Source organism: Gobio gobio (assembly GCF_949357685.1).
Source record: "Gobio gobio genome assembly, chromosome: 6".
Classification (NCBI taxonomy): Eukaryota; Metazoa; Chordata; class Actinopteri; order Cypriniformes; family Gobionidae; genus Gobio; species Gobio gobio.
Window position 1 is genome coordinate 46,890,942 of NC_137102.1, and position 27,351 is coordinate 46,918,292.

General features: G+C 40.3%; 1 protein-coding gene across 3 annotated transcripts; it reads left to right on the plus strand.

The window, feature by feature from the left end:
* The first annotated feature begins 945 nt into the window (after positions 1 to 945).
* On the plus strand, positions 946 to 25,569 carry LOC307127571 (integrin beta-1-like). Of its 3 annotated transcripts, XM_079818890.1 has the most exons (16): positions 3,113 to 3,241; positions 3,626 to 3,709; positions 5,563 to 5,640; positions 6,017 to 6,144; positions 10,287 to 10,344; positions 15,177 to 15,262; positions 17,378 to 17,597; positions 17,756 to 17,926; positions 18,045 to 18,283; positions 20,278 to 20,433; positions 20,513 to 20,608; positions 20,731 to 20,820; positions 20,990 to 21,130; positions 22,550 to 22,752; positions 22,842 to 23,080; positions 23,875 to 25,569. In XM_079818890.1, exons 1-16 carry the CDS (start codon positions 3,163 to 3,165, stop codon positions 24,099 to 24,101), a joined length of 2,295 nt encoding a protein of 764 aa, XP_079675016.1. In that variant the 5' UTR covers positions 3,113 to 3,162; the 3' UTR covers positions 24,102 to 25,569. The 3 variants fall into 3 exon arrangements, with proteins under 3 accessions (XP_079675017.1, XP_079675016.1, XP_079675018.1); XM_079818891.1 differs by lacking the exons at positions 3,113 to 3,241; positions 3,626 to 3,709; positions 5,563 to 5,640; positions 6,017 to 6,144 and adding an exon at positions 946 to 2,071; XM_079818892.1 differs by lacking the exons at positions 3,113 to 3,241; positions 3,626 to 3,709; positions 5,563 to 5,640; positions 6,017 to 6,144 and adding an exon at positions 9,557 to 9,620.
* Positions 25,570 to 27,351: the final 1,782 nt, after the last annotated feature.

The window sequence follows — 27,351 nt, forward strand, 5'->3', positions numbered from 1 at the left end:
CTTTGATGTTGGCACCTGCCTACAGACGAACTCGTAACACTGTGTTTAGATAGTGTTACTGTAAAGTGGACGCATTCTTGCGGATTAGTCCACGTGCACGTTAGCGGCAGGGCTAATGGATAGCGCGTGCTCTGCAGGCGCGGGTCTATCTAGCCACTAGAAAGCTCTGATTCATTGTAAATAATGTGTGGTGGCGCGCACTGTATAATGGGCGCCACTACATTAGAGTATTCGCGGCGTACGCCAGCGAGCGAATTCACAGAGGTAAACGCATAACAGCGTCAATGTGCAACTGAGCATGTTTGGCCACAGGCTAGTTATTGCAATGTTACATCTCCAGTCACCTGAACTAAGGGAACTGGGAGAATATCAGGTTTATTGAGTGATTTGTGGCACTGAATTAACAGTGCTTATGCAGGAGTGCACACTATGTAGTGGACACATTGCCTACAGTGTTGAACCACTCCAGCCGCCTGAATAGGGGAACTGGGAGAAGTGATATTTGAGGGGAAAAAGGCGCAAGCTTGACAGCCATTTTATGACCTCGTTATGCTCAGACGGAGAGCGCGTGTTATGACGCGCTCTCGTCTGCGAACGCGCGCTGTGCAGAGAGCGCGCGCTGCCATATAAGGCTGTTTACCTTTGGCAGCAAGCGCGCGCTGCAGCGAGAACGGCTGTGACGTAAGCGCGTTCTCGATATATCCAGCAGCCTGAGTTCGCATGTCTCTCCTCTAGCATTCTCTGCCCGCGGCATATCAGGGCGGCGGGGCGAGAGAGAAGGAAGAGTGAGGAGAGCTTATGTTGAGTTCACTCGTGTGTAGAAGTGCACATCTTCCATCCGCGTGGCGGCAGTATCACATTCTCTGTCAGCGGCCATTCAGGGCGGCGGAGTAAGAGAAGAAGCGAGTGAAAAGCCCCGTATGCCCGCGGCGCCATTAGTACGGCGGGAATAACATTCTCTGTCCACGGCCATTTAGAGCGGCGGAGGAGAGAGAGGGAGGCGCGTGGAGAGCTCCATATATCTGCGGCGTCATCAGCGCAGCGAGGATATAACCTTCTCGGTCCGCGGCGCGTTTCAGCGCGACGGAATGAGAGAAAGGGAGAGCTCTGTATGTCCGCAGCGGGGATATAATGTTCTCTGTCCACGGCCATTTAGAGCGGTGGGGATGAGAGAGGAAGGAGTGAAACTCTGTATGCCCGCGGCGTCATCAGTGCAGCTGGGAAAACCTTCTCCGTCCGCGGCGCTTCTCAGCGCGACGGAACGAGAGAAAGGGAGAGCTCCGTGGGGTATCACATTCTCTGTCCGCGGCGCCTTAGCGCGACGGAACGAGAGAAGAGGAGCGCTCCGTCTGTCCTCGGCTTTATTTGAAGCGGCGGAGGACCAATGTTCTCTGTTCGCGGCGTAAACACGCGGCGGCACGAGAGAAGAGAGGTGGAGAGCTAGAAGCTCTTAGAAGTGGCGTTGGCAGCAACGCACATATCATAAACACACATACATAGTATAAAGGATATTTTAACGCCGGATGGCGCAGCTGGAAGGCAGGCTGAAGGCGGAGAATCCGACATCCTCAGGCTGCGTGTTCCGCTGGGTGCGTGTCGACGGCGGGCTTCGATCCGGAGCTCAACGATTGCAAGTCGCTGAAGAAGAATTAATCTGACTAACCTTGCGAGAGTGGGTCTTATATACCCTTGGCTATGCAAATTCTGTTGCCCCTTGTGGCGGGAATTTGGAAGGACCTGATTGGTCCGTCCCGCCCCACGGTCTCGCCATAGGTTGCTGCAGTTGCAGCAGCACAGCCAATCAGCACGCAGCTGCTTCCTGCTGAGAGCTGTGCAGCTGCACTGCGTGTACATGGTATTTTTGGATAAAAATTTGCTTCAATATCTCGAGGAAAGGAATTCCCCCATAGCGTTTTAGCAAAACGCAATACGAGAGTACTCTCGTAAGGGAAACAAAGGCTCGACGGACGAGCAACTGGACCAAACGCTGTCGGAGGTTTATTCCCACAACAAATGTTTTTTTAAAAAGAGCGTGTGCTAGATTGAAGAATCGCCGGGAACACGTGTTAAGGTAAGGGTCATCGAAATACCACTTTTAAAGAACTTTGGTTCAGGACCGTTTGTTGAATGCTTGGGGTATTTCTGTCTTAGGTGATTTTGAGCTTTAGGGTTTGATCTGGAAAATGATCTTGGGTTACGAACTTTGGGTGGGGATCATGTCCCATCCATTTCACTTCAAAGGACAGACGTGGATCTGCCTCAAACGTGTTCCACAGATCGTATGCAAACAGTGTCCCTTCAGGCTATCTTTTCCCAGACGTCTGTTATCTTGGATCTATTTTTTGCGACTTATGTGTCCCCAACATCTGTTGCAAGTAATTTGCGAGCCTGGGAGAATCCCGGCGGGTCCGATCGGGGGGATGGAATTACATTTGTTTAAAAAAAAATGAACGAAACTTTATGAAACTGAACGACACTTTATAAAACTGAACGAAACTTTTTCAGAAACTATCAAAAATATCCATTACAAAAGAAGAAAAACACATTGAAAATGAAAAAATTGAACTCAGTCGCACAAATTTAACAGGATATTCAAATTTGCTTCATTCTTTGATAATGTTTTTCAAAGATTCGTTTTCGCAAATCGGTATTCTGAATGCATTGCCACAGATTTCGCTTACGCTTCGCAGTTTTTCGCTTGCTGTTTTGACACAAACATCTCGTGGGGGCGGGCTTAACAGTGATCTACTCTGATTGGATAGTGAGCTTTCGATGGACAGGTGCTCTCTGACCTACACTCTAAAAAAAAGGTTCTATATGGCACCAAAAATGGTTCTTCGTCGTAATCAGGGCCGGCGTTTGCTATAGGCGATCTAGGCGGTTGCCTAGGGCGACAATTGTGTTGGGGGCGCCCTCTAGCTGTCGCCCTTAGGCCTACTTCCCATTAATCACAGAGTTAGAAAAAGCAAAATATGTTTATTAAACATGATCATCCTAGGGCGCCCCCTCAGCCACATTTAATTACTTGACAACCTGATTTTTAAATTGAATTTATGGTGATTATTGTCGGGGGGGGGGGGGGGGGGGTCGGAGGTCGGAGGTCAGACGTCAGACGTCAGACGTCAGGTAAGTGCTCATCACTGGCACGCGCGTTCATCAAAAATGAAGCGGTCTAAACCCTCGGGTGCACAGGGACGGAAAAAGAAAAAGGAAGAAGAACAGAAGAAAGCCCAGTATAGAGGTAAGTCTTCTCATCTCAGTCATTAAGGTGTCAAACGAAATAAATTGACTTAGTATTATCAATATTATCAACTAATATTGGACGGTATTGGACGTTTCATTGCTGTCACTAAGCGATCACTAGCTAGCTAGTTAGTTTTGTACGTATTACTACATATTGCAAACATAACTTCACTGACAATAACCTACATGGATGTAATTAAATGTCAAAAGACCAGTAAGTTATGTGGATAATGTATCATATGCATGCTAGTTATGAAAAGTATAATTGCTCGCAGTGTAGTCTGTTTAGGGAGTTCACAACTAACGGGTGCATATGATATAAGTTACACACACAGGAATATACTAAACTATATATGTGGGTTTTTTTATTGGCCATGGCCAGATGCACTCAGGCAATATTTGCAGAGGCCGGAACCTGCTGAAGAAAGGACGCCTGATCCTTCATGTTCGCCTCTCTCTGAACATTGTAAGTACAACTAGTACTATTGTTGCTGTTTTTGTTATTGTTATTATTATTAGCAATTATTACTTTTATAATCACATCACATGTCATTAATACTACTAATTGTAATCAGTAATAATATTTAGCCTTGTAGCAGCCTAATAGATTAGTAATAATAGTAGTGGTGGGTGGTAGTAATTGTAATGTATCTAATAGGGCTGCACAATATATCAAAATATGCATATCACAAGGGCACGCAATATCTGAATGATTTTAATAGGCCACTTCAACATTGTGAAAATTGTACGTTTTAGGTCGACGCATATAGCAGAGAGTAGACTGGGCACACGACTACTTATGTGACTTACTTGTCGTTAAAAAGAGTTATTAAACACAATAACTTGCGAAAAACAACTTATTGCAGTCTAATGCTGTCTCCTGTCTGACACACACACAAAAGAAAAAGATAAAATCACTCACTGCTCTTGGCTGAATAACCTTTGTTATTATGTATCAGTGTATATTTAATTCATGTGAAGACTACTGTTTTTAGTTCGTATTTTTAATAACAAAGATAAATTAAAATAACAAAAATAATGGTCCACCCCTAGTTCAGGTGTCTTTGTTTACCTGGATGTTCTTGATGTTAAGTTTTAGGTTGATGTAACTATATATTACCAAGTCAAGCAAATAGTTTTTGATATTTAATTAAATATTGGCATTACATTTTTTGTTTGTTTACATTGATGTTAAAATTATATTGACAGATTTGTGACATTCATTTTTGTTAAAACATTGCTGGTCACTTTCAGAAGTTGTAGCAATGCTTTCTTTTCCCAGAAAGAATGTGAAACACATAAATGGTATCATTCTCAGTTTTTAAATACTTGTTTTAATATAATTTAAATAGATGTTACACACTTAAAGCTGCACTGTGTAACTTTTTTTGTTTATTCATAGCTAAAAACACTTAGTTCTTTCAAAAATATATGTGCTCATTAATGTATATTTACTTCTTTTAAGTAATAAAGTATTCTTGTAAGTTTATAATATGCCATTGTAAACACATACGGGTGAGGGTTTGAATGCCGGTCGCCATGTTGCTCCTCCATCTTGAAAGTACATTAGCCAAAGAGGGACATACCCGTAAATTCAAGCTTCGCCTTTCGTGTTTTAACACTCGATGGCACCGTGTCGAATGTGCACGAGGTCGAACTGGAAGCCATGTTAATCTTGGACTAAATCGGCCACCGTAGGAGTTAAAACGAAATCGGTATTGAGAGGAAGAGAAACTAATATTCACCGGATGGTCATATACCTTTTAACCGGTGTAAAAGTGTAGCTTTAAAGCAATATCATATTGCATATAGAATATCGCATTATTTAACAAGGTATTGCATATCGCATATAAAAGTTACATGGTCGGATAAAACGTATTTGTACAATGCAACTATGTGTGGTAGGATGATAGAAATGACCAAATGCAATTGTGTAACAAACAGCATGGATTAATTATGTGTTTAAATACATTTATTTAGTAGAGACATCCAGTAGTAGTACTCCAGTGACCAGTGACACACAGGCCAGGAACACACAGCCTTGCATACAATAGCTTGTTTTCTTCAAGTTCAACTACATTCATGCTCATTTCACTCACCGCTTGTCTAGATATACAATATGCTTTATTACAGGTGAAGGAAGGAAGTTAGTCATTTGAATAATTAATTCAATCCTACAACCATCTGACAAAATTAACTAGAAGATAATGAAAACACATGGAAATCACAATAACATTCCATCCCTATTAAACTAATTTCAACCACAGCTTTAGTCATTTTCACTAATTTAATTGAACACCACTGATCTGGCTGTTGCAGGTGATGGGGCCACATCTAGTATTCCAGGCACCAGTGAAACACTGACCTCTGAGGCCAGGGACACTCAGCCTGAAGCAAGTAAGACCCTTGAATACTGTTAATTCGACCACTATTTAATATTTCATAAGTAAAAAACAAGTTGACATTCTTCATGAATTTATCTCAAACACTGCTGGTCAATTATACTTGATATGCTGGTCTATAGTATAGTAATGTATAGCTTAAGCACAGCATAGTAATGATAATGAGTAATTTTTTATATATATTTACCGTCTGTTGTATTATAACTTATAAGATCATTGACGAATCTTAGAAAACAGCACTAACAAAATGAGAACATTTGATGGATATGGATAAAATGAAGAGTACAAATTTGTTATTGCATTTTTGCTTGACATTGTGTACCCCTATTAAAGCATTGAAATCAATTTTGCACATATGCATTTGCCTTTAGGTGAAGGAATAACAAACACAACATGCTCTGCTAATACACTGCCGCCTGGAGACACCTCACCCTCTGCAATTCCTGATATCCAGGGAGCACCTGTAGATCCTGCTGACTGGCCAGCCATCTGTGATGCGGTAAGGACAGAGTTAGTTAGCAGAGGACCATACCAGACAAGTCCAGACTTTACATTTCCAAAAAGAGATGATGGGAGAAGCTGCCACCACAACCACTTCTACAGGAAATTAGTAAATGGGGAGAAAATCAAGAGAAGCTGGCTTGTATATTCAAGGAAAAAAAATAGTCTGTATTGCTTCTGCTGCAAGCTCTTTTCACAGAAAAATTATTCCCTCATTAGTAGTGGCCTAAATGACTGGAAGAATTGTAGTGAGATCCTGAAAAGCCACGAGCACAGTCCAGAGCATTCAGGGCACATGACCGCATGGAAGGAATTGGAGACTCGACTTGAAAAGGGCCAGACAATTGATCAATTGGAAATGACACTCCTTCAAGCTGAAAGGAGGAGGTGGCGTGAAGTCCTGACCAGGTTGGTGGCCATAATACAGTCTTTGGCCGAGCGAAATATTCCCCTTCGGGGGAACTCAGACAGGCTATACGAGCCAAATAATGGAAACTTCCTTAAGGAAGTTGAGCTCATGGCCAAGTTTGACCCTGTCCTCAAACAGCATGTTGCTGATGTGGAAAGAGGAGCCAGCCATACAACATACTTAGCAAAGGATACTCAAAATGAACTAATTGATTGCATTGGTGAAAAAATTGTACACTATATGTTAAAGGAGATAAAGCAAGCCAAATACTATTCAATTATTTTGGATTGCACCCCAGACCTCAGCCACATAGAACAGTTATCTGTTATAGTTAGAATGGTTGCAGTAGATGACACAGACACCCCTACAGTAAAAGAACATTTCATGGGGTTCCTTGAGGTGGAATCATCCACGGGAGAAAGCCTCTCCAACCTTATTCTGAAGAGACTAGAAGAGTTTAACCTTCCCTTTGAAGACTGCCGGGGACAGTCTTACGACAATGGCGCCAACATGAAGGGAAAGTCAAAAGGCGTCCAAGCCAGACTTTTGAAACAAAATCCTAGGGCTTTATTTGTCCCATGTGGAGCACATACATTAAATCTTGTTGTTGCTGATGCAGCAAAAAGCTCCACAGATGCAATTAACTATTTTGGCTACCTACAGAGAATTTTTACACTATTCTCTGCCTCCACACAAAGGTGGACCATCCTAAAGCACCATGTCAAAACAACTCTGAAATCCTGGTCGGATACAAGATGGGAAAGTCGCATTAACAGTGTACAGGCTGTGAGATTCCAGACAGCGGAGGTGAGGGATGCCCTTCTTGAGGTCAGGGAGAAAGCCACTGATTCTATGATTAAAACTGAGGCACAGTCTTTGGCTGAAGAGGTTGGGTCATACCGCTTCTCCATTTGTAGCGTTGTGTGGTATGACATGCTGGCAAAAATTCATCATGTCAGCAAAGCATTGCAGTCAATGTCTATGCAACTGGATGTGGCTCTGAATCTCCTGAGGACAACTGAAGCCTCTCTGGTCAGCTACAGAAGCACTGGGTTCGCTTCTGCTGAGGTATCAGCAAGAGATCTCTGTGAGGAGATGAATGTGGACACTGTCCTAAAGCAGAAGAGGCTAAGAAAAACCAAAAGACAGTTCTCTTATGAATCCCCTGATGAGCCAGAGGGAGATGCGCTAAAGAAATTGGAAATTTCCTTTTTCAATGTCATTGTTGATGTGTCAGTTACATCACTGCAAGAACGCTTCAAGCTCTTGGGTGATGTTGAGGACAAGTTTGGAGTGTTGGTGAACTTTCCTAATTTGCCAGAGGAAGAACTTGCAAAGGAGTGCGAAAACCTCAGCAACACTCTGAGCCACGGTGACCATAAAGATGTTGACGGCAGGGAACTGGCACTTGAGTTGAAAAATTTCCCAGTGTTGCCAAAAGCTGGCATGACGACAATGGAGATTCTGAATTACTTGAAGGAGAAGAAACTTGAAGAAGTTTTTCCAAATATGTGGGTGGCCCTAAGAATTGCGGTCACACTACCTGTGACAGTAGCTTCTGCTGAAAGAAGCTTCTCTAAATTAAAATTACTTAAGACCTACCTGAGGTCAACAATGAGTCAGGAACGCCTCAATGGACTTGCACTGATGAGCATCAACCAAGAGGTCTCAAGTAAAATATCATTTGATGATACCATCAACGAATTTGCCATTAGGAAGTCCAGACGAGTCAAATTTTAATGCTGCGTCAATTTTGAAGGTAAATAGAAATGCCAGAAACAACTGTTCATCTTGGTAGGGATGGAGCTACAAGAGCGTATATATTTTAATTTTGTAGTGGTAAGTACAGTGTATTCATAAAAGCACTTTTGTTTGTAGCGGGTATAGTTATATAGTGTCCATACAGGTGCTTAAGATTTTTTTTTGCACAGTTTATCGAGTTAATCTTTGGTAAATATCCTATTCTTTCTAGCATTTGTGTATGAACAATTTATTACAGTTGATCCTTCAAGTCATAATTTGCTTGATTAAGTGTTGGAGTGACTATTAAAGCATTTTTGTTTGTTCATCCATTGTTTGAGTCATTATTTGTTAAATATCTTCGAACATTCTTTGTAGCATTTTTGTATGTGCAATTTATTAGAGTGTATGATTTAAGTCATAATTCACTTTTTTTAAGTGTTGGAGTAACTATAAGAGCATTTTTTTTATTGTTGTATAGGTTAATAAATACTTAACAATTAATTATTGTTTAATTTGGGGGGGGGGGGGGGGGGGGGGGGCGCAAAACTCAATCTCGCCTAGGGCAACAAAAGAGCTAGAGCCGGCCCTGGTCGTAATTATAGAGGAACCACTTTTGGTGCTATAGCACCATATCTTAACATGTTCTGTATATGGTAGTGGTGCTATATAGCACCATAGTTAGCGGTGCTATATAGCACCTTAGTCAAAGAACCGTTGAAGAACCGCTGAAGAACCACTGAAGCACCAAAATTGGTGCTATATAGCACTAAAAAAGGTTCCCCTATGATTACGAGCCAAGAACCATTTTTGGTGCCATATAGAATCTTTTTTTTTTAGAGTGTATAAGTATAGACGTCACTCAGTGGCGCACACATTGGAAAACCTTCGCGTTGCTTTGCATTAAGTTTATACAAGTTTGTAAAGAATTTCTAAACAATTTGGTTTATTAGTTTGTAAAGATGGGAGCGGCGGCGGCATCATCTTCATCATCTTCCTCCTCCGCCCGTTCGTTGCGGGTTATTATTGTCATTCACACGTTTGCAATCATGAAGTTTGATTGTTTGCTCTTTTGTACAGTTATTACTGTACAAATTATGCTGTAATAGGTCTTCTTGCACTTGTTCCTACAGGTCAAAAACAAAACAGCCCCTTCAATAATCCTTCTCTCTCTTCCTGATGTGTGCGCCACTGAGTGACGTCTATACTTCTAGGTCAGAGAGCACCTGTCCATCGAAAGCTCACTATCCAATCAGAGTAGATCACTGTTAAGCCCGCCCCCACGAGATGTTTGTGTCAAAACAGCAAGCGAAAAACTGCGAAGCGTAAGCGAAATCTGTGGCAATGCATTCAGAATACCGATTTGCGAAAACGAATCTTTGAAAAACATTAACAAAGAATGAAGCATATTTGAATATCCTGTTAAATTTGTGCGACTGAGTTCATTTTTTTTTTTCATTTTCAATGTGTATTTCTTCTTTTGTAATGGATATTTTTTATAGTTTCTGAAAAAGTTTCGTTCAGTTTTATAAAGTTTCGTTCAGTTTTATAAAGTTTCGTTCAGTTTCATAAAGTTTCGTTCATTTTTTTTTTAAACAAATGTAATTCCATAGATGTGGGGGTTAACTGCCCCATGAACAGCGCTTTATTTGGTAGTTGCGTGTGTAAATATGCCTCCCTGGCAGTCGAAATGATGTAGCCGTTATTGCGTGAGTCATGATCCTGTGGACATGCTGAACACATTAGACCACCGGATGCGAACACACTAAAGAATCATAGTTGTGTTTCATAGCGCATTTTAAGTGCCCACGGTATCTATATTGTGCATGTTCATTATTGTGATTATATCGTATTACTGCGTACCGGCACATGTCTAATATATATATATATATGCGTGCGTGTGTGTGTATATGTGTAATAATATGGGAATTTCTCAAAGAAATGTGCTTTTTCCTGGGTGATTTTGACTGTTGTTCTTGTGCTCTTTTCAGATGGACGTGAGGCTGCTCCTGATTTCAGTTCTTCTTGGACTCAGCAGGGCACAACTAGGTAAGAACTTCAAATTTCAAATGCATCAGATATACAGTGGGGTTCAAAGGTCTGAGGCCACTAGTGAAAATACTTCTGTTGTGCAGTCGTTGGATTTTTCTGTAGTGATTAGTGAATTTGTTTTTAAAATATTGATAATCTGATAATTGTTCTTGTTAAGTGATTTCTGTATAATGATAATGTTGTGGGAATTTGCTGTCAAAAAGCTGGTTGTGCTCCAATTCAACTATGGGCTAATAATGACATTAACTGGCAAGAAGTTAGAATGAATAAATATTATTGCAATGTCTTGCAATACCAAAATCCAACTGATTCAATATAAGATTGTCCATAGAACACACATCACAACATACAAACTGCAGCGCATAATAAAACCCCAAATCAGAAAAAGTTGGGACAGTATGGAAAACGCAAATAAAAAACAAAAGAAGTGATTTCTAAATTTACTTTGACTTGCATTTCATTGCAGACAATATGAACACAAAATATTTCATGTTTTTTTTGGTCAACTTCATGTCATTTGTAAATATGCATCCTTTCCTGTCATTCAGACCTGCAACACATTTAAAAAAAAGTTGGGACAGGAGCAATTTAGGGCTAGTAATGAGGTAAAATGGTTAAATAATGATGTGATTTAAAACAGGTGATGTCAACAGGTGATTGTAATTATGATTTGGTACAAAAGCAGCATCCAAGAAAGGTCTAATCCTTTAGGAGCAAAAATGGGCCGAGGATCGCCAGTTTGCCAACAAATACGTGAGAAAATTATTGAAATGTTTAAAAACAATGTTCCTCAAAGAAAGATAGGAAGAGATTTGGATATTTCACATTCAACAGTGCATAACATGATTAAAAGATTCAAGGAATCTGGAGGAATTTCAGTGCGTAAAGGACAAGGGCGCAAGTAGGGATGAAACGATTACCGGTGTCACGATAAACCACGATAAAATGTAGTGACGGTTAGTAATATCGTAAAAAATTTTAGTATCATTAAAACCGCGTGTGATTATCACGGTTGTGAAAACTCGCGGTAAGTCTTGTCCAGTCAGCGTCAGTCTGGCGCAGACGCAGCGCTGTTTTCTGAATGAGAAGAAATGTCAGAAGGCAGTGACAGCACTCTGGAGATTGTTCAGCCTCTAAAAGGACCAAATCTGAGGTGTTGTCATATTTTGGCTTTTACAAAAGTCCTGAGGGAAACTTAATCTAAGATGGTCACCTTGTCTGCAGAACATGCCAGAAGAAAGTCACTGTAATGGGGAAAACACTTCAAAACTACGAACGCAAGGCAAGTGGACTTTGACCTCAATACCAAAACTACGTCTGGCAAATTATAATGTGAAGCGAACGAACAAATTCAATCAAGACTAGGGTGACATTTAAGGGATAATAATCAGGGCTTGACATTAACAACCACCATTTGCAGGTGTAACGTTATTTCGGCTGCACACTAGTTACTCTGGCTGTTGAACTTATAATAGTCTTCTCAAAAGCCATCTGTTATAATCGCGTTGCGCATTATAAACACGTGTTTCTATTGAGTTTATGAATGCAATGTCTCATAATCAGAGGCGTTCAGATTAGCGGAGTTATGTTCAGAGCGCGCGCCGCACTCACTCGCTGAAATCTAACATTACACTCAAAGCAGAGATAAATCTGCGATGTACGCAAGAGATTCACTCATCATACAGAGGTTGACTGTTTTTGTTCTATTTCAGCAGCGAAAATGATTTAAAAAAACACAGCAGAACCACAGCGCATCTGATATGACTGGCATAACGCAGGCGAATTTAGGGACCGTCTCTAAAGTTACACACAACATTGGTAACGTTATACACGTTTCAAACTTCACTAGCATTTGAAGAGAATGACAGTCATAAAACTGACTGTAAAGTGTTCATCTAGGTGTCAGGTATGATGCACACATTTTGATATTTAATCAAATAAACTGTCAAATCATATGGAAATATGGATATGCATTATTTCACTTGGATACTGTTTGGGCTCTAACACAAAACATGCTAGATTTAAATGCATCATAGCTGAACACTGATGGGAATATTTCTTGAGAATATATTTACAGAGATAATATTAGAGATTATATTTACGACAAATTATTATTATTTATGCGTTATGCGTTGCTATTGACGACGGCCATTAAGGAAATAAATCCCACAGAATCTATCTTAAAAAAGTGCTTAGAGTTGCTTTAGTTATTTGTTGTTTGTTGAATTTCAAATATAAAACTTGTTGAAATGTTTTACGTGTGTGCATCTGTTCTTTTTGAACACTTTCATCTCGTTTGAACAAAACCGTGATAATATTGATAACCGTGATAATTTGGGTCACTATAATCGTGATGTTAAATTTCCATACCGTTTCATCCCTAGGCGCAAGCCTAAGCTGAACAACCGTGATCTCCGATCCCTCAGGCGGCACTGCATCAAGAATCGTCATTGATCTATAAGCCATATCACCACATGGGCTCAGGACTACTTTGGCAAATCTTTGTCAAGTACCACAATACGTAGTTACATCCACAAATGCCAGTTAAAACTGTACTGTGCCAAAAGGAAGCCCTATGTTAACAGTGTCCAGAAGCGCTGTCGACTTCTCTGGGCTCGGAGGCATCTGGGATGGACCATCACACAGTGGAAACGTGTACTGTGGTCAGATGAATCAGTATTTGAGGTATTTTTGGGGAGGAATGGACGCCGTGTGCTCCGGACCAAAGAAGAAAAGGATCATCCAGACTGTTACCAGCCACAAGTCCAAAAGCCAGGGTCTGTCATGGTATGGGGTTGTGTCAGTGCCCTTGGCAAAGGTAACTTGCACTTCTGTGAAGGCACCATTAATGAAAAGTACATAGAGATTTTGGAGCATAATATGCTGCCTTCAAGAAGACATCTTTTCCAGGGACGTCCATGCATATTTAAACAAGACAATGCAAAACCACATTCTGCACACATTACAAAGTCCTGGCTGGGTACGGGTACTTGACTGGCCCGACCTGTCTCCAATAGAGAATGTGTGGCGCATTTTGAAGCGCAAAATGCGACAACAAAGACCCCGTACTGTTGCCCACCTTAAGACTTGTTTGCAGGAAGAATGGGACAAAATTACACCTGAAACACTTCATCACTTGGTGTCTTCAGTCCCTAAACGTCTTTTAAGTGTTGTGAAAAGGAATGGCAACATTACAAAGTGGTAAATGCTTTACTGTCCCAACTTTTTTTTAAATGTGTTGCAGGTCTGAATGACAGGAAAGGATGCTTATTTACAAATGACATGAAGTTGACCAGACAAAACATGAAATGTTTTGTGTTCATATTGTCTGCAATGAAATGCAAGTCAAAGTAAATTTAGAAATCACTTCTTTTGTTTTTTATTTGCGTTTTCCATACTGTCCCAACTTTTTCTGATTTGGGGTTGTATAATATACAAAATAACAACTGTCTGTACTGTTCAGCTTCCACTGATGATTATTTTCATGCATTCTGGCGGTGTCCACTTGTTCAGTCATTCTGGTCGGAGGTCATGAGCAGGCTGTTTGCTTTACTGGGAAACGTGTCTACATTACAGATTTCTAATTATCTCAAACCAAATTTTTGTTAATCTTGGTGACCATAGCAAAGAAACACTCTCTACTTAAATGGAAGGACCAGAACAGAACTCTCAATAAATAATTGGCTCAAATTATTATTATTACAATCAAACTTGGTGCAATTTGCACATATATTGATTCCTTCAAACAAACCTGGTCCCCTTTTTTTCAATACCTAAATAGGAGAACTGATTTCCTCTGTCATAAACCATGACAAACTCATAAGGAACATTTTGTGCCCCTTTATATAAATCATGTAGCTTATATCCTGTCAGCTTGTCCATTACTTTTCTTAAAGACAACAAAGGAAAAAAATAGGAACAACAAATTTAAAGGCAGTGGAATTTAAATTATGAAATTTAAAAAGTTTGTATGTTAACATGATCACCCTCTCAGACAAATACAATGTTTCTAAAACTGTCGCAAGACATGCTCCAAATACGATTACATTTTTTTTTTTTTGTGAATTTATCCTTTAGTCTCTGCGACAATAAGAAAAAAATACCTGCAAAATCCAGGAGGTCTTGTTGTTTTGAGTTTCAGTGGAAGCATGGAAATACCAAATCGTAATTATTTCTCATTAAAAAAAAAATTCTCGTTAAAAAGTATTTTCCTAACCCCCAAAAAAACACAATTTCAGGGTGTCTCAGACTTTACGACCTCTTTGTATCAGTATTCAAGCATGTGTGTAGAAGCAGCTTGACGTTTTGAGGGATTTTTGGAAAATCCACTCACTGAGAACACACACCAGACCAGAGCCTGATAAAATCCATGCAATACTGTCCAGATCATCTGTTAGACATTTGCAATTATTTTCAATCCAGGAACATCTCAAATATGCAGTGTGGAATCCAAGAAAAGAACCAAAAGAGATTTTCACGGAATTATTGCAGAATGATAGGAAGATGGGATATATATCGTCTTTATCTAGCGATCTGCTACAGTTCTGCATGGTTTATTCTGGGAGCACTGGCCTCGTGGCTTGCATTAAGTGTTTAGAGGAGACTGTAAGAATGCCATCATTAATACAGTTCACATGACCTCCCGACAGCATATGGCCACTCCTGAGCTCTGTGTCTATTTTAGAATGACAGTCTCATGAGAGAGAATCATATTGTGTATGGTTGCCCACAGTGTTGGTTATTAAATGTTCTTTGCATTGGATTTCCTGTGTTAGTGGTGGGAGGGAATTGAGATGATGATGGATGTTTGTGCTCTTGTGTGTGTGCAGATGGTAACGAATGCACCAAGGCCTCGGCCCAGTCCTGTGGAGAATGCATTCAGGCCGGAGAAAAATGCGGCTGGTGTACAGACGAGGTGAGTTCAGACGAAACCATTAAAAAAGGAAATGGCTGCTTTTGCAGCGACGTGCATTTAGGGAAAAATGTTATGAGAACCATTTCCTGTGGTCAGATTATTTGTTTATCCAGGTCTGTAGAGGACATCCTGTGATTCTACAAACAATTGTGTCTGAAAAACTTGTTTTTGGGAGAGTGAAGTATCCAAAGGATTCAGCGTTCTTAAATGTTTGAGTGACATCACCTCCCGTCCCACCTTTATTCGCCTGTGGTTAATTAATTAATCCTCTATCTACCTACCTACCTACCTACCTACCTACATACATACATACATACAGTGGGGCACATAAGTATTTTGTCAGCCACCAATTGTGCAAGTTCTCCCACTAAAAAAGATGAGAGGCCTGTAATTTTCATCATAGGTACACTTCAACTATAAGAGAATTTATTTGCAAAAAACAAGATTTCTGGCTCTCACAGACCTGTAACTTCTTCTTTAAGAGGCTCCTCTGTCCTCCACTCATTACCTGTATTAACGCCACCTGTTTGAACTCGTTATCAGTATAAAAGACACCTGTCCACAACCTCAAACAGTCAGACTCCAAACTCCACTATGGCCAAGACCAAAGAGCTGTCAAAGGACATCAGAAACAAAATTGTAGACTTGCACCAGGCTGGGAAGACTGAATCTGCAATAGGTAAGCAGCTTGGTGTGAAAGAATCAACTGTGGGAGCAATTATTAGAAAATGGAAGACATACAAGACCACGGATAATCTCCCTCGATCTGATCTTCATAGTTGAAGATATGGCCAAGAGGGATAAATAAAAGAGGGCCCATATGAACGCGAAGATGACAGAAAAACACACAAAGAGCAGCAGCTTTCGTTTCTGTTTTGACAGCCGGAAGACCATGTTGAACACTGTGAGTGCATGTTAATCAGGAATGATAAAGGGACATTGTGCTCAGTACATTTTTCGTTTCCAAACCAAACTTCAGGTGACAAAGTTTAAATCCCATCTGGCTAGCACGCTTCCCATAATGTTTACCACATTTGACCACATGAGCATCTACGCTATGAAAGCAACCCTGACTACTGCTACCTCTGGTAGCTCAAAAAGCTTTAGACCCCGTGTACACCTGTGTTTAGCGTTGTCCACTTGTGGTCTTGTGATCACGTCTTGATACCAGGGGCCAGTTGCATAAACTAAGCCATTATGTTAATACAGTGTCTTAAGATCTAGTATGAGACACTAGCAGTTAGGCAAGTGGCATTCAGTCTTACTTTTCATATCAAATTAGGCCAGTCTATGTTTTAAAAAACAGTCTTAAAGAAAAAAAATGATGTCTAACTTGGAAGACTAGTCTTAACAGTTGCAACCGGCCCCAGGTGTAAACTTTTCTCACAATGTCTGAAACGGTTCGATAAAGGATCCGGTCTCTCCGGTTGCTCCTTTCCGAGAGCCTACTCTGCTTGTCAGATGGCCAGTCTGTTGTGATTGGTCTACTTCTTACCGCACATGTTGGAAACAAAGTGTTCAGTTACCATATCTGAATTTCAGCTCCAGAGCACTTGGCATTGGTTTTACCGTATCAATCCAAGCCTGAGTCCTCATCCTTTGAAAGTGCATGCAAAGTGGATTTGCTTTTACAGCACAGAAAACAGTCTCTATGACATGTCGACAACACAAACCAAACTCTTCCAGGTCTCAGCTGCTACTGCAGTGATTGAGATCAGGTTAAAAGTTGATGTTTGCAGGCAGCCACTGAAGACCATAGGCTGGCATTATGCAAATGTGTCACAACTCTATGTAGGTTCTTGCAGGAAGAAAGACTAGAATTACTGACGACTCGTTTCAGGCAGTTCAGAATCAATTCTTGCTATATAACAGCTATATTACTCACGACATGAAAGGCAATTTCCATTTACAGGGGCACTTTAACACATTGACAAGCGAGGATATATTGTCCCAAAGAACATAATTCTCTATACAAGTCCACTCAAGACCACTTTATCTTTTTGTAGGGTTAAGTTCTACTGGTGCTGGAGCCCCCTTGTACTATTTTTGTTTGAGTGTTTCTAATCTCTCTCTATTTTCTTCTCTTTCCTTTTATTCCCTCGCCTCTTTCTGCAGAGCTTTCTGAAACCGGGTGAGCAGAAATCCACACGCTGTGATGTGATTGATGCTCTGATTAAGAAGGGCTGTTCTGAGGCCAGCATAGAAAATCCTCGGGGAAGTACTAAAATCAACACGAACCAGCCTGTAACAAACCGCACAAAGGATGGTGCGAAACTGAAGCCAGACCAGATCACCCAGATTCAGCCACAGAAACTCACCCTAAACCTCCGATCAGGTACTGGTTACTCCCACCTCAACTCCTGGAACTGATTTAGGTCATCACTGAATAAAGTTGGGTGTCATGTGAAGTGCTGGTCTCCTTCTATAAATGATCAGTTCACTCCCCTGTAAAGCTTCAGTCTAATCCCATGATCCTCTCTCATTTCAACCCAGGTGAAGCTCAGACATTTTCTCTGAAATTCAAGAGGGCTGAGGATTATCCCATTGACCTCTACTACCTGATGGGTCTCAGCTATTCTATGAAAGACGATTTAGAGAATGTCAAAAACCTGGGAACCCAGCTGATGAAAAAAATGCAAACAATCACATCTGACTTCAGGATTGGTAAGGAACCTCAAAGGATCCATGCTGGATTTGTCTTAAATTGTATTATTGAAGTGCAATGTTTATTATGCTTCTGATTTCATAATGCTTTTCCTTTAATGTTTGTTAATGCTTTTAGGCTTTGGCTCTTTTGTGAAGAAAACTGTCAAGCCATACATCAGCACGACACTAGCCAAGCTGCTGAACCCCTGCACATCAGACCAGAACTGCACCAGCCCATTCAGCTATAAAAATGTGCTGAGTCTGACTGAGGATGGATCTCAGTTTAATAATCTTGTCAGCAAGCAGCAGATCTCAGGAAACCTGGACTCACCAGAGGGAGGGTTCGATGCCATCATGCAAGTGGCTGTCTGCGCGGTTTGTCATTTTTATTTGATTTATTTGTTTTATTTAAAGGGGTGGTAAAACATATTCTTTCGAAGGCTTGATTGTGTTTGTGGGGTGCACTGTAACATGTGTTCATGCTCCGTTTAAAAAAAAAATTGCATTATTTTTCATATATTTTACCTTTATTCTACACTGCTCTGTCCCTCCTTGTAAAAAACGGTCTGATGGTTTCTGGGTTGTATGAAGCCAGTCCCTCAAAAATACGCAATGGGCTCAGATTGGTTAGCTGGCCCAGTGTGTTGTGATCCGCTAACCGCCTAGTGCACGTTTGTCGGAAACGTGACGCCCCTTACCTTTACCGGTAGCCTGTGCTTTGGGTAGTATTAGAAACAATGGCGTCAATAAAACCATACCAATTTGAGCCCGAATCAGACCCAGACAATTTTAGTGAAGATGATCGAGCAGAACCTGACTGCGGATCTATAGTGATCGCTACTGAATGGCACTGTTAGTTTTGTATTTTTAGAACGATTATAGCCAAACATCTGTCGCAACAACGAACACTAAACTTTGGCTTTACTAGTAGCCAAATCAAGCACAGAACCATGTTTAGCATGCCTGTAGATAAACAATACATAAAAGCTCTAATCAAAGAATAATTTACACTAATGCCAAGTTCGCGGTTGAGATTTAAAAAAAAGTTTGTAACGTTAGGTGTTTGTCGGATAACGTTAAGTATGAATGAGCATTTAACAAACTGGTTTGCAGAGCCAAACAGCGTTGCCATGTTTACTTCCTTGCTACAACGTACAATTAACAATACAAACTATTACAGGAAAACACATCGACGAAAAATAAATCATACTTACAGGTTGTAAACAGCTTCTGTTTTTAAATCCATCTTTCAGGACAAGCCGTTGAGTGAATCCTGCATTGAACTTGCGAAGATTGTGGAAGCTTTCCTCCGTGAAATGTGCAGTGGGAGCTGTGCGCGCCCGTTGTGCATTCACACACTGGCAGTGTTTGTCTCTCGCAGCTGAACCGCGGCTCGTGTATTGCAAATACAGACGAATATTGTCCATTATGTCACATTTTCCGGTCTTCTCCTCCGACCCCTGTCTGTCTCGTGCTTTGATTTATGATGGGCAGCATATGTGCTGCAAATGTGACCTGTTCCCCTCTGTCTCATACACGCATGCATATAACGTTGTATGTTAAACGCACTGCAACGCACCCCCGTCCCTAGGAAGGCTGAACAAAGTGGACCTGCAATCCGGAAGAAAATAACAGCGTTTCGTCGGCATTGCGGCAACAACACTCCAGCCTACTAAAACTATACCACAAAAACGCTTCCCTGCTGCGATACAAAATGGCCTCGCACGCCCCCTTATTTCATGTTCTAGGAGGAGGGGTTTATGTAAATATTGGGGCTGGTGATGTCAGCAACCCTGGACGAATGTGTAGTAGTCCCTACTGGCCGTTTGCTGTAGTCCCTAGAAATTGATTTCTTTAAAAGCAATTATCTCCCTTTGCTTTAAACTTTGAACATTGTAACTTTGCAGATGTTGTTTATGCTCAAACAGCAACATTACACACTAGCTAAAGTTAGAAAAGTGAAATCGTGGTTTACCACCCCTTTAACTTACACTGTGTGCGTGAAAGTGTGTGCGAAATTGTCTGTGAGTGTGTAAGTAACACATACATGTATATTTTGAAGGATCATGTGACATTGAAGACTGGAGTAATGATGCTGAAAATTCAGCTTTGCCATCTATATTATATTTGAAAATATATTCAAATAGAAAACAGTTGTTTAAATTGTAATATTATTTCATAGTATTGCTGTTTTCACAATTGCAGTTATGTTTAATTTGTAATTATTGTTTTATTATACTGTAGCCAGGAGTCCACCACTGTCTACTGGACAGGTGTGTCCAACCAAACTAAAGTGAAGTAGCCTCTAACCCTGCTGACTTGTCAGATTTTGGATCTGAAGTTTATGCTCCCTCTTGATTGTGTATCAGAATCAGATCGGATGGAGGAATGTTACCCGTCTGCTTGTGTTTTCCACTGACGCTGGATTCCACTTCGCTGGAGACGGAAAACTGGGCGGCATTGTGCTTCCTAATGACGGGGAATGCCATCTGCAAGATAACATGTACACGATGAGCCATTACTATGTAAGTGTGCGTTAGACTGAGTCCATGTTTGCATTATTATGTGAAGACGTCTCATTTTTTTTAAATCTGTCCCTTTTAGGACTATCCATCCATTGCACATCTCGTTCAAAAACTGAGCGAAAACAACATTCAGACTATTTTTGCTGTAACTAAAGAGTTCCAGCCTGTGTACCAGGTAAAAAAAAAAGAAAGCATTCTTTAGTGTCTACATCAGTAGGCTAGTCAGAGCCTATAACACTCATGGAAAGAAAATACTGCATGGAAAAAATGGATAAACTGTTTTTGTTTCATCTACAGGAGCTGAAAAACCTCATTCCAAAGTCAGCTGTCGGCACGCTATCCTCTGACTCCAACAATGTGATAGACCTCATTATTGATGCATATAATGTGAGTAGATCACAGGAATTCAATTTAGTAAATTCTTTTAACTAATTGTGCCAAATTCCTGCAACATGAAATATTTGAGGGGAAAATGACAAAGAATTGTATTATTATTATAATAATATTAAATTTAATATATTATATCATATTGATTTCCTAAATTTGTTTTCCTCAGTCTCTATCCTCTGAGGTCATTCTGGAGAACAGCAGGCTGCCCGAAGGTGTGTCCATCTCCTACATCTCCCACTGCAAGAATGGAGTGATCGAAAAAGGAGAAAATGGGAGAAAGTGCTCCAACATCTCCATTGGGGATGAGGTCAGAATAATTTCCTCCAGTTAAAAACTTTACACAGTTGCATCTTTAAATAGTGTGATCAAGCATTCGGTACTTTCCATTGGGTACAATTTCCTAAATGGAAAGTATCACGGTTACCGGTTACAGTTGCTATGTCAGACAAGCTTTAAAGGGTTAGTTAAAATTGCCTTACGAAGACCTGATGGTCGAAACGTTGTAATACATTGGAGCAGTTATATCAGTGTGTGGACATCACATTTGTTTTTTGCTTCAGTTGTCTCCTTTGTCCTGCACCTGAGCCCTGTTTGGGTTTGAGGATTGTGTATTTTTTGACTCTTAGTTAAAATTACCCCATGATTTACACACCCTCAAGCCATCCTAGGTGTATATGACTTTCTTCTTTCAAACATATAATCAGAGTTATATTACAAAATATCCTGGCTCTTCCAAGCTCTATAATGGGAGTGAATGGTACCCAAATTTGAAGCCCAAAAAAGCACATCCAGCCATCATAAAAGTAATCCATACTGCTCCAGGGGGTTAAAAAAGGTTGCCCAGTTTGTTGCCCAGCCCTATTTTTTTTAAACCACGAGAGGTGTCTACTTTCACCTAAGCTTACACTACACGTCCTACATCATATGCCAGAACTCGACTCTCTTGTGAACATTCGGACAGCCGTTACCGAAAGCTAGTAATTACATTTTATAATTATGGATATTTTTCTTACAAAAACAAATCACTTCAGTAGGCATTTTGTTTTACCCTCTGAAGTCGTATGGATTACTTTTATGATGAATGGATGTGCTTTTTTTTGGGCTTCAAACAAATGGTTACCATTCATTCCCATTATAAAGCTTGGAGGCCAGGATATTTTTAAATTTAACTCCGATTGTGTTTGGCTGAAAAAAGTCATATACACCTAGGATGGCTTGAGGGTGAGTCAATTATGAGAATTTAAATTTTAGGGGTGAACTAATCATTTAAGGTCAGTTTACACCAAAAACGATAGCTATACAAATAGCTGTAGCTATACTGTAGCAAAAGTTCTGTTATTATATGTCATATGCTGCTTTAAATGCTTGAGCTCTGCAATGAGGAACTATTATGCTGATTTACATATTCAACTTTTTCTACTGTGTAAGGTTGCGGTTTGAGTATGACAAGGGTCTGTAAAGTTACATTTTTTTCAAAGCACAAAAATTGACTTCCCTATTCTCATAGAAATAGAATGATTATTAGAATGCTGTAGTTGTCATAGTTATCCTTGGTGTGAATCGGTGTCATAGGTATCCTTGGTGTCTTTATAGAACATTTTAGCTGCATTTATAGTATGCAGTATGCAGCAATGTGATTTAAAAAATACAAAAACTCCAAAAATGTTTTTCAAAAGGCAAAAATGCATATTTTGCTCACTGGTAGCTCTTTATTGTTGTGTCACAGGTGAGTTTTGAGGTTGCGATCACAGCTAAGGGTTGTCCATTAAATGGCAAGTCCGAGACTGTAAAGATCAAACCCCTGGGCTTCACTGAGGAGGTGGAGATAGTCCTCAACTTCATCTGCGAATGTGAGTGTCACAAAGACGGAATCCCAAACAGCCCATCGTGTCACTTCGGCAACGGTACCCTGGAGTGTGGAGCATGCAGGTGAGTTATATACTGACGCTGGTAGCATCCATACAATCCACACCCTCAACTGGCAGCGCTGATGTTTCTCTTCCTCTGCTTATATTCAGATGCAATGAGGGGCGTATCGGCAGGAATTGTGAATGTAGCAAAGACGAGTTGAGAACAGAAGATCTAGACGCAAACTGCCGCATGAAGAACGGCGCAGACATCTGCAGCAACAATGGAGACTGCGTTTTTGGAATGTGCGAGTGTAAAATAAGAGACAACCCTGAGGAGAGATACAGCGGAATGTTCTGCGAGTGTGACAACTTCAGCTGCGATCGCTCCAACAATAAGCTCTGTGGAGGTACGACTACGTTTGTGTGTATCTGTCCAGGGATACACAAAATAAAAACGGGCTTGTTGATTAACTAAAATGAAAAGCATAAAAACATTTTCTTTACGTGAAATACAATCAATGTTAACGGAAAGAAAGTAGGGTGACATACACTATATTGTATCCCCAAACTGTTCCCACAAAGTTGGGATCATGAAATCGTCCAAAATGTCTTGGTATTCTGAAGCATTAAGAGTACCTTTCACTGTAACTAAGGGGCCAAGCCCAACCCTCGAAAACAACCCTACACCATAATCCCCCCTCCACCAAACTTTACACTTGGCACAATGCAGTCAGGCAAGTAGCGTTCTTCTGGCAACCGCCAAACCCAGACTCGTCCATCGGATTGCCAGACAGAGAAGCATAGTCCAGAGAACACGTCTCCACTGCTCTAGAGTCCAGTTGCGGCATGCTTTACACCACTGCATCCACTTTGTTATAATACCACTAACAGTTGACCGTGGAATAGTAGTGAGGAAATTTCACGAACAGACTTAATGCACAGGTGGCAACTTATCACGGTACCACGCTTTAATTCACTGAGCTCCTGAGAGCGACCCATTCTTTCACAAATGTTTGTAGAAGCGTCTGCATGCCAAGGTGCTTGATTTTATACACCTGTGGCCATGGAAGTGATTGGAACACTTGAATTTATTGATTAGGAGGGGTGTCCCAATACTTTTGGCAATATAGTGTATGTTGGGGTTCTGTAAATGATTAAACAGATGACAAGTTACAAGCTAAGTGTTTCTTTATCTTTTCAGGTCACGGTCGATGTGAATGCCGAAAGTGTATTTGTGACGCTAACTATACCGGCAGTGCGTGCAACTGCTCTCTGGACACATCCACCTGCCTGGCCACTAACAAACAGATCTGTAACGGTCGGGGCAACTGCGAGTGCGGCGTGTGTAAATGCACAGACTCAAAGTTTCAGGGACCAACCTGTGAAATCTGCCCAACCTGCCCTGGAGTTAGTACTGAAAACAAGTGAGTAATTAACAGAACACTTGCTTGAACAACTGGCTTGTGTAAGACTGAAAATACTGGTTGAGGCCCTGGTCTGAGACAAAGGGTCCCCCATATGACCTCACTTCCGCAAACTACTAAGAACTCACACAAGAATATGGTTTAATGTGAATGTTTATCATTGACTGTTATGTTTTTGGTGTCATTTGAAATGTCTCAAAGTGAGTGGTACAGATATCTCATATCCAGATAGATAAAATAAAATGTTTTAAGGTTTTAAGAATTTATGGATAACTGACTTACAAAGGAAGGTGGTCTCTCAAGCAAATGGTCACCCACCCCCATGAAGGTGCGACCACTGCATGCAAATTTCCTTTGTTAGCACGTTTCCATGTGAAAGAGGTCTGACTATTTAATGAGATGCAGCAGAGAGTTCGGGGCCTTTTTCTGTACTTCAGATCGGCCCGTGAGGCTGAGAGAAAGAAATCTTTCAGCCTCACGTATTTCTTAAAGTTGGGTTTGCATCCTCTCTCTATTCCTGAGCATTTGATGTTTTGTATCGATTATCTTTGACTTGATTATGAAATTGGCATGATACATTTACCTGACATAATAAATTGTTACATTTGATTATTCTAACTGATTTTGACATTGTTCACTTAATAGTTAAAAGGAATAGTCAAACATTCGCTCACTTTTAGTGAGGCACAGATATTATTAAAACCTTCCATTTTATGGAGTCAGATGAAATAAACGAGTAAATATATGATTAATATATTACAAATTTAACCAACCAATACTTTGCATGAGTGAGGACAGAACACGTGAGACCTTCCCCGTGTATTGGCGAACCGGCAGATTGGACCAATTTCACGGGCCTTACAAAAAGGTGACCGAGACGTGATCTCAAAACAGATCAAAGCAGTTTCACGAGAAACGTCCTTTTCAGCAAATATTGGGATTTTAAAATCAACAAGAGGTTTTGAACACCGTGGTTGTGGGAAGTCAATTTTCTTTGCATTTTTAGAAGTGTTGAAGAAATGTTTGCATTGTGATAGGTTTTTATGTACATCTCAGCATTAACCCTTTAGTTAATCACCCACATTATTCTCATTATTTTAATCTTCATCACATACATTTAAGTTTGGCCTTTGTTCCTTTGTCTTAGCTCTCTCTCTCTCTCTCTCACTCTCTCTTTGTTGAGCATTATCCAGAACATGTGTTTTCAATATAAGAAGGCTCTTTGGGCCCTCATGGTGAAGCTGCCTCTATTCTATGCATTAGAAAGGAACTGCAGGAGCTCAATGTTCTCATGGTAGAAATAATGATTACCAGATGTGTTGTATACATTATACTGATATCACGTGGCTCACGTTCTTGTACCATGAGACATATATGTTATTCTTTTCCATTGGTTGAAGTCATGCCTCTTTTCTCTTGCCTATATATCTAATATCCTTTGTTCAATAAATTGAAGATTTTCCTTCCCTCAGATCTGAGCAGTCATTGTCTTTGAATCACCGAGATATGCTGAGAAGGGCACAGAACGGGACAGGGTTTTATTGATACCTATCACATTGTTTACGGGTTTGGAATTAAAACCCTTTGTTTAGAAGTGTGAGGCCGCAGCCAGATGAAGAATGATTAGATTGTAAAGATCTCCTTGTTTTGCCGAAGCAACAGGAAGCGAAACCTAAAGTGAGAATAACATCTTCCAAATAATTAATAACTCTATTTAGAGCCGAAAAAGTAAAGCCTAAAAGTTTTAAAATCCGGCCATTGTTGTATCTGGGCTTGTTAAAGACAAACCAGCAACACGTGAAGAGAATGAGCAAACTAACAGAAAACAGAGAAAGAAAAATCTAAGTTTGTAAACGATCGGAAAACACGTGATTTTATAAATAAAAGGCAGATCGATGCATTGTTTATAAAAAGAACATTTTGGGAAAACAGGATCTGATTTACAGGCTAAAAACGCTCAAGGCTAATGCTAAATTCTATTGTCAATGCTAAGCCATGCTGCGCCCAAGGCTAATGCTAAATGCTATTGTCCATGTTGCTTTCAAAACGCTCAAGGCTAACTTTAGTGCTAAATGCTAAAGCCATGCTGCGCCCAAAACACTTAACCCTTGTTTTGTGTCACTGGCTGACTGAGGGAAAGTCTCCATTTGCATTAATTGTATGAAACAGATATTAGAAGTATCAGAAAATTGTGCTTAATACATCATGCACATAGAACACTATTTGGTCGTTTGTGCATGTTGTGCACATAGGCTAATTTAAAGTGTATTCTTTAAACACAGGATTACTTTACTGTAAGTGTAGTTGAAACACTTAGGCAAAGGTGATATAGATGTTGTATTCTATTGCTTTGCTGTGGGTGTTTGGAACATTTAGGTAAAAAGGTTGTAGATGTTGTATTCTAGGCCATGTGTCCTGTGTAAACTGAATTAAACATGTGTGTCTATACTAAATTTGATAATGTGATTCACAATGAATTTGAAAATCAGAAACAGCGAACACATCTCATTAATCCTGAAAACAAAAACCTTCATATTCAACGTTCCAGAGACGCGTCAGAGAACGTAACAACTCTGAATTTTGAAAAAAAAAAAAAAATCATAAATTCTTACGTTTGAATTTATTCTGAATTACTCTGAGATTTGTTTTTCCCAAATAAGATTAATGGATTTGTATATTGCCACAAGGTTGCGTCAGAGATTAGCGACGGCTAAAAACTGATATCAGGAAGTGTGCGGGCGACTTGGATGAGAGGATGAGTTTGTCCATCTAGGTTCAGTACGACGCTGGTTAACCTAGCTTGGGCGCTTCCGATGACTTCTGTTCTGATTTAATGTTAATTGAATTAAGTTCCTGAAGGGCATCCAACGGGGCTATTGAATATATATTTGATTGTTGCGCGTGTACGGTAGGTATTTAGCCAACTGCCCCAGCTTCTGATCTTCGGGCTAACCGTGTATGAGACCTTGGTGAGGAACTCGGAGCGATATAGTCTGCCTGATTTAAGTGGGTGAAGTATGAACAGAGTTTGATAGAATAATCAAACACATACTCATATTTATAAATTGTTAAAAGTCTTTGGAAACATTTTAATTTATGGAGTCAGATGAAACGAGGTAATACATATAAGGAAATGTATTTAATTTAATCCAAAATTGTAAATACTTCTGTTTGTATTTTCAAATTTGTAATCGTATTAAACACATTGTGCGCATTGAACACACATTATAGTTGTTTGTGCTACGAGATGCACA